The 12,021-nt window shown below is 47.2% G+C and overlaps 1 protein-coding gene across 1 annotated transcript; it reads right to left on the bottom strand.

Annotated features, from left to right (window-relative positions):
• Positions 1-323: 323 nt before the first annotated feature.
• Positions 324-10,940, bottom strand: GRP (gastrin releasing peptide; the record flags this gene model as incomplete). The annotated part of the gene is given in 4 exon segments (XM_082668245.1): positions 324-361; positions 4,669-4,749; positions 4,752-4,910; positions 10,802-10,940. Coding segments are annotated over 4 exon segments (417 nt in total).
• Positions 10,941-12,021: the final 1,081 nt, after the last annotated feature.

Genomic DNA, 12,021 nt, shown 5'->3' with positions numbered 1-12,021 from the left:
AATAAGAAAACTACCTGCCTTTTGGACAATATGTTTAAGCTTTTATTGTGAATGGGAGCAAGGACTGGAATCTAATAGACAAATAGCCCAGATGTAAAGAACATTAATTGGAACACTCTTTATGGACAATTATTCACAGCACACAAGTTCAAACCAGAAGATGCTGCTTGAAAATCATGACTTTAGTCAAAGTTGAAAGATACAAGAATAGTTAAGTATTTTGCATAAAGGAAACTTGATAACCCAGTAGAACTGATGCCCATAGAACGCAGTCTCTTGAGGGTTTTGTTTTGCTTCTTTGAGGGAGGCCACCGTTGTCAGTATCAGTTCAGCTGGGGGTTCCTTCCTTCACGCTGAGAACCTGGAGAGTCCACCAACTTAAAAAATATTAGAAAGAGTTAAGCGAACGTAGTGATGCCACAGTCTAATGCTAAAAGTAAATCCACCCCAGTAAACCATCAATATCACTTGGGAGACTGGTAGAAAGGTAGATTCCTAGGTCTACCCCAGACCTACAGAACTGGAAACTCTGGGGATGGGACCCAGCCATCTGTGCTCTCACAAGTCCTCCAGATGACTCTGAGCACGTTAATGCTTGAGAACAACAGCTGTCCCCCGAGAGAAGTTAACTTCCTCCTTTTGGGGAGCCACTATATTTTCGGGTCTTTTTGTTATATTAGCTTAACTTGTGTTCTGATATGACTACATATGTGTGTGTGTGTGTATATATATATATATGTTTTTTTAAAAGAGAACCTTATTTTTTTAAATTTCTTTTATTGAAGCATAGTTGATTTACAATGTTGTGTTAATTTCTGCTGTATAGCAAAGCGATTCAATTATACATGTACATACATTCTTTTTCATATTCTTTTCCTCTATAGTTTATCACAGGTTATTGAATATAGTTCCCTGTGCTGTACAGTAGGACCTATTCTATGTATAATAGTTTGCATCTGCTAATCCCAAACTCCCAATTCATCCCTCCCCCACCCCCTCCCCACCTTGGCAACCACAAGTCTGCTCTCTATGTCTGTGAGTCTGTTTCTGTTTCGTAAGTTCATTTACACAGGTGTAGTTTGACCAAAGTTGGAAATTACATGTATTATCCCCAGGAATTTGTTACTAAAGTAGCAGCCGGGTAGGGAGACTGCTAAGGAATGTGGGATCTTAATTGTTACTTTGCTTCTTTGGCAGTGCCTCATTCCCCAAATCAAAGCTAGTTTATGAACTACACAATTCAATATTATAAACCCATGACTGTAAACGGTAGTCGTGTGGGCAACTTGGGAGGAGGAGGCAATCGGGGTTTCTGCCAGTTCTAAATGCATTGTGGTCGGCTTGTTGTGGCTTCTGTTCAAATTAACTAAGACTGAAGGAAGAATGAGTAGCTCTACTTTTTTTTTTTTTGCGGTACGCAGGCCTCTCACTGTTGTGGCCTCTCCCGTTGCGGAGCACAGGCTCCGGACGCGCAGGCTCAGCGGCCATGGCTCACGGGCCCAGCCGCTCCGCGGCATGTGGGATCCTCCCGGACCGGGGCACGAACCCGCGTCCCCTGCATCGGCAGGCGGACTCTCAACCACTGCGCCACCAGGGAAGCCCCATGACTCTTTCTGAATTATGGTTTTCTCAGGGTATATGCCCAGCAGTGGAACTGCTGGGTCATATGGTAGTTCTATTTTTAGTTTTTTCAGGAACCTCCATACTGTTCTCCATAGTGGCTGTATCAAGTTACATTCCCACCGACAGTGCAAGAGGGTTCCCTTTTCTCCACACCCTCTCCAGCATTTATTGTGTGTAGATTGAAGCTGGCCATTGTGACTGGGAGGCACTGTTTCTGAGGTGGGAGCCAGCAGAATGAAGCTGGCCCCCGCCTTCATAGAAGCAGGGTAATCAGAAGCTTTTTAGTTACTCTTGACCATATGTTGCTTTCCTTATATTTGGAGCTTCCGTTGGAGCATTTCACATATTAATAAATAGAACCTTTCTATTCTCTGTACTGATCTGATGGGACAGTGGGATCTCTCCCTTAAAAGTGAGAGCAAATTTGTACATTTACTTCCTTTCCGTAACACCCCCAGCAATGCATTCCCCAGTTCCCATTCCTCATGCTCGCCAAATAAGAGAAAAAATCCTCGGCTTCAAAAAACAATGAACTGGGTCCCAACTACAAAAGGAACCCAAAGGCTCACCTCAACCTTCACTGAAACTCAGGACAGTCCACAGCCGCATCCAGGATTATGGATCAGGGCCTGGAGCTGAGCTGAGCACTGCTTCATGTTATAGAAACCACAGGGTAAAAGTTCCATTAGCTTTTGTGAGAAGGGTAAAGTTAAAAGATTTAGGTTCACCTTGAAAATGGTTGGCCATAACTGTTGCTAAAAACTTCCTGTTTGTTGTGATATAGTAGTTTAGATTCAGTGCGCACTTACATGAATCTTTTCTGAATGAAGTAAATATCTTTGTCATCAAAATGTAGGAAGATGCTCAGTTTCTAACTACAGCTCTGGGAGATTTGGCCACAGGACTTGATGTTTTGTTACTAAAACGGGAGAGGGGAGTATATGTGGATAGTTTTTTAAGTTTAAGAAAAGTCCTCAGCCTCTGAAAATCCCTGCTGCTAGTTCTTTTTTTTTTTTTTTTTTTTTTTGCAGTACGCGGGCCTCTCACTGTTGTGGCCTCTCCCGTTGCGGAGCACAGGCTCTGGACGCGCAGGCTCAGCGGCCATGGCTCACGGGCCCAGCCGCTCCGTGGCATGTGGGATCTTCCCAGACCAGGGCTCGAACCCGTGTCCCCTGCATTAGCAGGCAGATTCTCAACCACTGCGCCACCAGGGAAGCCCCATTTCAGTGTTTGGCCAAGAATAGGCCAGGCCAGCCGGGGCTCAAGAAGTCAATCACAAATTCCAAGAGCCTTTAGAACCACGTGATCTATTCACAGACAAGGGTGTGGACAAGAGAATTAGTCATTCAGGGCTCTGTACAAAGTTGATGCTTATTTCTGTATTGCTTGATTGAATCCTGATTTTCTCTCTGAATAAAGGCTACCAGAGACTTTCTCTCTAGGTGCTTAATGCAACAAAGAACTTTTTTTTGCTCTGCATTTAGCACAGAGAATCCACAGTAGACCGAAGAGTGGTGACACATAAAGCCTCCCTCTGGAGAAACCATCCGAGGCTTGGCCACGCCAGCCCTGAGCCTCTGTTAAGGGGTCATCAATCAGAGTTACCCACCATGAAAGAGGGACATGGTGAACTCTCCAAGGTCTGTGAGTGAAACACAGTATTATTTATTGGCAGAAACATCGAGAGGGAAAGCTGCACTGCATCCTGCATCCTTCATATTTAAGATCAATGAGGACCATTCCCAGAAGATGCCTCACATGGCAGTGGACTGGCCAAGGCAGACAGCACGGGCTTTTCCCTTGAAAAGCTGCACGACTGGTCTCAGTTTCCTCACCTCTAAAATGGAGAGAATAATAGAATCTTCCCGAATCTTTCTCCTAAGACTGCTGTGAGCATTATCCGAGGAAATGGATGAAGGTAAGGTGTTTCACCCAGTACTTGGATTATAAAAAAATACTCACTAAAACTAGCAGTTGTTATTATTAGGGGTATTGTAATGATTATTTTTGCCTTTTATCATAAATTTCATGGAAACTTCTTAAAAGTTAATGAGAATCACATCATTTTCAGTTGCCTTGCTTTCTTCCTATAAATTTTATTCTCTTCTATCTCATTTACTGTCTTTGTATCTAAACAATGCCAATTTGTTATAATTCTTTTCCCCTATCCTCTATAAAATCATATACTGAACAGATCAGTTGACCTGAGATATTTTCACCAAGTTTTGAAATATTAGGATGAGACCCGAACTAGGTAATCTTGGAACAAATATGAAGGAGTACTATTTTGCATCAAAAGTAGCAAACAGGAATGCTCTCTTCCAAAAGCTTCTGTGAATAGGCCCTTCCACTAGTGTTCATCAAAAATAAACATATCAGGCTTCCTTGGTGGCGCAGTGGTTGAGAATCTGCCTGCCAATGCAGGGCACACGGGTTCGAGCCCTGGTCTGGGAAAATCCCACATGCCGCGGAGCAACTAAGCCGGTGCACCACAGCTACTGAGCCTGCGCATCTGGAGCCTGTGCTCCGCAATAAGAGAGGCCGCGACAGTGAGAGGCCCGCGCACCGCGATGAAGAGTGGCCCCCCTTCACCGCAACTAGAGAAAGCCCTCGCACAGAAACGAAGACCCAACACAGCCAAAAATAAATAAATGAATAAATAAATTTTAAAAAAACATATCTATAGATCCACAGGGATCAACTCAAATAATCTATGGCCTCACTATCAAAATATTTTGGAAGGGTCTGGTAGGCTAAAAAATCCTATCAATGCACAAGTGCTAACAAAACTCCTAAATTGGAGTTTGATGTGTTAAGAGGAAAAATAATTTATGATGTTGAAAAGAAAAGCTAGCATGAGGATTGGCCACTCATTTTCTGAGTGTGTACTGACGTCAGCCCGATGTAGTTGCTGTGAAGTCTTACCTCCGAACAGTTTTATTCTTCCCTGCTCAAACCTCCCCTCCTTCCAACTCTCCCCAAACACCTCCTACCTCCCCGACCCCTCCTCACCCCACTCCCACTTCCCCAGTATGTTCATTATACCTTTGAGCCTCGATCCCACGTCTTTAAAGTTGCTGCTGCCCTCTGAATCCCAGGTGGACTGGCGAATGCCCAGGGCTCCCGTTGAGGTGGCTGATGGCTTCTGGTCCCCTTTGCTTCTAGGAGGCTCAGCAAATTCCTTGTAGCTTCCTGCCACCGAATGTACTCCCTCAGCTGCTCCTTCAGGCTCCCTCCCTCATAAACATGCAGGGACTCTCCTGTGCTCTTTTTTCCCATTAAATGTCCTGTTCAAAAACAAAAACAATATATAGCCAATATTTTATAATAACTGTAAATGGAGTATAACCTTTTAAAATTATGAATCACCATGTTGTACACCTGTAACTTATATAATTTTGTATGTCAATTATACTTCAATTTAAAAAAAATTCAATACCACATTCATAAAGAAATAAAACAAGCATATACTCTGGTTCAAAAAAACCCCAACAAAAACAGAATGCCACAAATTTAACCCAGGGGAATGAATGAACAAGAAATTAAAAAGGGCACCAATTGTGTTTGTGCTGCTTTCTCCTAAATGTGGGATAAATAGCATTTTATTGATATTATTAGGAGATAGTTCATAAACGACTGACAGATTTTGATCTGTGCTCAAAACGCCTAATGAATAGACAGAATTCAGAACTGCAACTCAGAAGCCCTGGGTCTGGTCCCAGCCCCTCTGCTAACTAGCCAGGTGACCTCTCTCAAGTCATTTAGCATCCCGAACCTTCAATTTTATCAACAATAAAATGAACATGTTGGACCAGATGACGTCGAAAGAACCTTCCATATCTAAAATTCTATCACCATTTCTGTGTGCACCGAATTCTATTCCCAGCTGAATGATGGTGTTCGAACAACTACCCCAGTCAATCTTGAATTGTTCCTGAAAAGAAAAGTCTCTGTGCTTTTCTTTGTGTGATTAAAAAGGTGTTGCTCAGACTTCCCTGGTAGAGCAGTGGTTAAGAATCCGCCTGCCAATGCAGGGGACACGGGTTCGAGCCCTGGTCCAGGAAGATCCCACATGCCACGGAGCAACTAAGCCTGTGCACCACAACTGCTCTAGAGCCCACGAGCCACAACTACTGAGCCCACATGCCACAACTACTGAAGCCTGAGCGCCTAGAGCCTGTGCTCCACAGCAAGAGAAGCCACCGCAGTGAGAAGCCCGAGCATCACAACGAAGAGTAGCCCCCGCTCGCGGCAGCCAGAGAAAGCCTGTGCGCAGCAACAAAGACCCAACGCAGCCAAAAATAAATTAATTAATTAAAATAAATAAATTAAAAGGTGTTGCTTTCCTCTTACCTGTAATACAAACGTAGCAAAGGAATTTTTCATTTAAACTTTCTTAGAATTTTAGCTGAGACTGAACCTAGAAATTGCACCTAGAAATTGTACCTAGAAATTACAGTTTGTAATGAAATACAGGTTGAAGACAAGTTTTGGCCAACACTTTTCAGCCATATAAATGCAGAATTTTCTCTTGGAGGTCTAAAATGGTCACCAAAGTTTATCATTAGCTCCAGAGATGAGCTTTTGCCATATAAACAAATAGAAGTTGCTGTGCAGGAGGCCAAACCACTACAAACATGGAAATTCATGTATGCAAATGGGGATAGCCTTAGGGTCAGAAGGGTATGGTATTGAAGGTCTGTATTCTTTACATTTTAGCCCATTGCTTGAATATACTCACATTATCTTATTTACTTTCTTCAGTTGATTTTCTCCATTTCTCTGTAATTGGGTTTTATAGCACTTTCAAATTTCTAACACTAGTAAAACTATGGTGCTTTTGATTTAAAGCTCACAAGGAAAGAGCTCTCTGTGGCTCCAGTGTTGACTGGCATTAGAAGTATGTAAGGCAAGCATCATGAAAATAGTACGTGGCAGACCTCAGTCACTGCAAATGGAAGGAGGCCCCTTACCAGCTGTTCTGTCCACCAAGAGAGAAGCCCTCACAGTAACTCTATTGCTTGTGTGTGTATTTACAGTTCACAGGATGTTTAAATGCAGATTATTTCATTTGATCCACACTGTACTAACTTCGATGAAAATGAGACTGGCCAAAAGTCACATACATGCAAGTGAAGATTCTGGGATTAAAATCAGCTCACAGTCCAGACTCTACGATATTATACTGCTTTGAAGTGTCTTTGAACTTCCCAAGGATATAAGGCAGTTAGAAATCATTCTGGGGTCTGGAAATAAGGATAAGGTCTGCCAAAGCTTTCTAATATTATCAAAAGGAATGGAGATCATATATCACTAGGTCATGACTCAGTTATGCAACTCAGGAAAATTAATTCTGTGTGTACTGGGGACCCTGAAAATGAGGTTTTCCTGCATTGCAGTGTGAGCTTTGCCAAGTCACTTAGGACCTGACACTGCACACAATTTTAAGAGTCTATTAAGGACACTGTCCCAACTGAAGCATTGGAATCTTGAAAAACTGGCTCCTCACTTATCTGCTTGGTAAACTTGGTACCCAGATATCTACTAAATAACTCTGCATTTAGCCATCACAATGATTATGTTCCACAACCTCCCAGGAAGTAGCAAATCATTTGGCTTAGAAATATGGAGGAAATCAAATCATGATAATGGGAAAGTGGGATTAGAATCTGATGCTCCCAGTAATAACCTCAGTTGCTCTTGTCCTCGGTCATTGTCTATCATCTGGTTAGGATGCTGGAAATGAGAAAGGCGTTATTGGCAATGAAGCAGAGGGATGATGGAGATGTTTTTACAAATAACTTCATTTTTGTCATGCTTGAAGAATTCTGTGACTTTTCTACAATGGAAGGCTAAAATGGGCCTCCATTCTGTGGGTGATTTAACATAGATCTTTGGGACCTTGTACTGAATTTCAGTATTTGCATATTTGGTGGATGGGTGTTCAGACTCCCTCCCCTAGACCACAGATGTTTTTCTTTTTTCTAAGGAAAGTGCGCCATCTAGAACGTCCCAGGGAAGCACACGTTCCCTGGGTCCTAATGCACTTCTTAGCTAGCTAACGTCAACCAAATAATCGTCTCCATGGCAACGTGGACGCTATGCCCACTTCCATCTCTTCTCCCATCATCATTTGTTATGTATCCATATAATAATAATGGAGATTAAAAGATAAGCACTTGAAAAAATAAAACCTTGCCAGGCGTAGGGGGGAAGCTTTTGTCCTCTTTAATCACGTAAAAATACCACTAAAATGGCAGGTTTGCAACAGAAAAGAATTTTCTTGAGCTCCATACTTGAAGATTATCCTAACTTCAGAAAATATCCATTAAGACAGAAAGCGTTGAGTATTAAGAGCTAGTTTTTCTGGAGTGATACTTCAGCTGTATTTCACAGTAGCTCGGGTAGCACAATCATGTAACACCATTCTGCAGCTGAACACTGGTGCTCAGCATTCAACCCTCCACGGCACGCTCCACATCAGAGTTAGAACCACGAGCAGAAACATTTCATGGGTGCACAGGGGATAGTTACCAGTGTTAGTGTTGACCTATATTTTCACGGCACACAAAACATCTCCATGAACATCGAGACAGATAAGAATTGGTTACGTTTTCAGTCTAACTTGTTTTTCCATGGCCACATCACGTTTCTCTCAGCTGGAAGAAGCAATTCACTTAACAAACCTGCAAGTTTGTGCTAACAGCTTCTTCACAGACAGCAATATGTAGCTTTCGTTTGCATTAATTAAAACTAACCTTAATTAAAACTAACCTCCATGTCTTCAGTGACTGAGGAGGACAGGAATTTACTTAGGGCAGAAACCTCAATTTAAAATCTAACATGGCATTCATGCTTATGAATGCTCGCATTCCAACAGAGGGCATGTCCACCCAAAGCAAACTTGTGCCACTGCAATGTCATCTTAAATCTAAATGCAATTTTCTATGTCACCTCCCTCTTTCCCTTGTTCTTCATCAAATCTGCACAGTCAAGGGAGAAAAAGGAAAAAGAGTGTGTTCGAGAACAAATAAGAGAATAAGACAATTTGGGGGTGTCACTGGTCAGTACACTTTGGGGCTGGGAATGCCCAAGTACCACCATGAAGGGTGATGAAATGGCCGACACCCGAAAGACCTGGGGACTGATGTGCTCTGGAATCACGTTGGCTTGCATCAGAAATACCATGATTATAGCTTCCCAGCTAACTCTCTTGTCCTGCGTTTAGCCTGCAAGGGTTACATTAACAATAAGTCTTTTTAGGGCTTCCCTGGTGGCGCAGTGGTTGAGAGTCCGCCGGCCGATGCAGGGGACATGGGTTCGTGCCCCGGTTCCGGAGGATCCCACGTGCCGCGGAGCGGCTGGGCCCGTGAGCCATGGCCGCTGAGCCTGTGCGTCCGGAGCCTGTGCTCCGCAAGGGAAGAGGCCACAGCAGTGAGAGGCCCGCGTACCGCAAATAAATAAATAAATAAATAATTTAAAAATATATATATATATATTTAGTACAAAAACATGGATGAGCAAAAGAGGCTGGAAATCTGGAAGTTTCTTTCCACCTTCCCAGCCCACTGGCCGCTGGCCGCACTGAACAATGGCCACTTGATCTAAACTCCCAGGAGCCCTTTTTAAGCATCGATTCGATTCTAGGTTTGGCTTCTTTAACATCTTCTAAGTATCCTTCTCTCTGGAAGTGCAAGGGTTTTCACCCATCCCAACCCTTCCTCTCTATACCAGGCTCCTGGGTTCCGGGTGTCCCTCAAAGATGACAAATACTTTCATCCCTGGGGTTGCCAAGACTTGGCAAATGATTCTTTCAGTAATAATGAAAACTACTCTGTCGCAACCCAGAGCGCTCCATTTCTCTGAGGGAAACCTACACAGCGCACAGGAGCTGAGGACGCGCAGTTCTAGCTTCACCCCATCTTCTAAATTCATCCTAGTCTTCACCCCGAGAGCCTGTAAATCCTCTGAGAGTTGAATTAGCAAGTATCTTTCCAACACACCCTCCCCTACTTCTAAGTAGATGACTAAGGAAATCGTGAAACGCACACGTACACACACACACACACACACACACACACACACACACACACACACACACACCGCCTTAAATCTCTCTAGGGACCGACCGGCTTCCCGGGAAAGGCTAGGGCTGCTGTAGATGGCTGTGTGGGGAGCTGTCTGAGGAAGTCGAACGCTTGGCAACATTTGCTAGAGGCTCTGCTCGGCGCGGCCGAGAGCCCCGGGGTGACGCTGGAGCAGCGAGAAGCAGCGGGGCCGCTACCTGCCTCCCAGCTGCGGGGAAGCAAGCGGGTGCGCGCTCCGCGGCCCGAGACCCGGTCCAAGCCGCTGCGGTTCCGGGGGGCCGGGACGAGAGAACCTCCAAGCCCGTGCCTGGAAAGCAGGACTTGTAGGCAGGGGAAAGAGGGAAGGAGCTAGGGGAGAGCGTGAGGTTTCGGGTCAAGAGAGGCGGAGAAAAGCGAGGACTTCGGGGACAGAGACCCGGGATCAGCGTGGAGACCACGTGTGATTCCCGGAGCACCGAGCCTGCCGGATGGAAGGAGGGAGGGTTGGGCAAAAGGGCAGGGAAAAGAAAATCGCTGCAAGGCAAAGAAGGACTGAGGAAATTCAGGCGAGCCCCAAACAGAGGTGGGATTCAGGCGCTGATTGCCAAACAGATTTGAAACCCAGGGTGGGCGCTGCGCCCTGTGTCCCACACCTGTGGCTTTGTCGGGGGTAAAGGCGCAGCCGCCAGGCTGGACCAGGGCTCCGAGACGCGCTCGGGGACCCAGCTCCCCAAAATTGTTCAGGGAGAGAACCGTGCCAGACAGGGTTGTGATTAGACGGATAAAAGGAGGTGCTGGGAGATGCGGAGGGAGGGTGATCTCCGCGTACGGCTGGGATTTTGGAGAGCTGCGCGCTGGCTCGGGTGTCCTGCGGGGGAGGGAAGAGAGCGGGAAAGGACCGAGGGACCAGCCGGAGGCTGCCGAGGGACCGACGGCTTCCCGGGATACTGAAGGGCAGGGTGGAGTTTTGGGAGAACGGGGTTGGCGTCTGAGTGGAAAGGTCGGAGCAAAACCCAGCCCCCAACGCAGAGCCGCAGAAAAGCTGAGAGATGGGGAGACTGGCCCCCTCGGCTGGCTGGTCCCGCCAGGACTAGAGCGCGCCGGACACTCACCCACCGCCCAGTGGTTGCCGCGCGGGTACATCTTGGCCAGCAGGGTCCCTCCGCCCGCCGACACCGGGGCGGCCGGTCCCCGGGGCGCCTGGCAGAGGACCAGAGCCAGCAGGACGAGCGGGAAGTCGCGGCCGCGCATGGTCCCGGCGGGAAGCCCTCGGAGCGCCGCGGCGAGACTGGGCGGAGAGTGCGCTTCCACTGCAGAGGAGAGACGGGAGGACCGGGACCTCAGAGGAGCGCCGCCGCCGCCGCCGCCGCCAGCGCCGCTGCTGCAGCCTCCACGACGCCCCGACTTTATATGCAAGCCCGGGCGGGGGCGCAGGGGGATCCTCCACCGCCGACCCCAGCGCTCTGACGTCTCCCTGGAGCGAGCCGGAGCGCGGGGACAACGGTCTCCGAAAATCATCCATCTTCCTGCCGAGCGATGAACAGGCTGAGCGTACATTGTCCCCTCTCTCTCTCCCTCGTAGCCCCGTCCGCCTTCCCCAGCCTGGGTCAGTTCTTCCTATCCTCGACGCCTTCGCTCCAGCACAATTTAGGGAACTCTTCCCTCCCCAGCCTCACCGGGGCGCCTCCCGCGTTAGCTGCCTTCGGATCCTTCGAGGAGGAGCAGTGACTCCGCGGCCTGACCCCAGGGGCGAGGGGCGCAGCTGGGGTGGGGGAGATAGAGAGGGATGTGCGCCAAGGATGGATGTTTTTAGGCTGGGCTTTGCTAGAGGGGACCGGAGCCCGGAATGCAAAGCACCTCTGATTCTCAGACTTTCCCCCTTTGTGGACCACCTCCCTCCTCGCGGTCCCTGCCCATGAACCTCGCGACCTTTGCTCCCTCCCACAGAGCGCCGCCGCTTCACCGCCGCAAGACCCTCACCCCACCTGGGGTTTCGGAGGCGTCCCTGCCCGCTTGTAGGGTGCGATGGAGGCTGGAGCAGGAAAGACATGTAACGTTATCGGAGCTACAATACTAACAATAGTTTTACTATACTCCTGGTTCCCTGCACCAGCATACGGCATCCACATAACAGAAGAAGCTTCTGCGGCGATTTCCCTAGGCCGCCTCTACCAGAAAGCTCAAACTGTCCCTAAGCTGCCATTTACACACTTCTCTAGAGCTGCCCAACCTTCCCCTTCTCCTTCTGTTCTCAGATACGAGGAATGGTCACCGGCCCAACTCCCGAGGCTGTCAATGCCATGGATACAAAGGGGGTGGGCACCATAGCAAT

Source organism: Grampus griseus (genome assembly GCF_964374135.1).
Source record: "Grampus griseus genome assembly, chromosome: 12".
NCBI lineage: Eukaryota > Metazoa > Chordata > Mammalia > Artiodactyla > Delphinidae > Grampus > Grampus griseus.
This window is presented reverse-complemented; position numbering and strand designations above follow the sequence as displayed.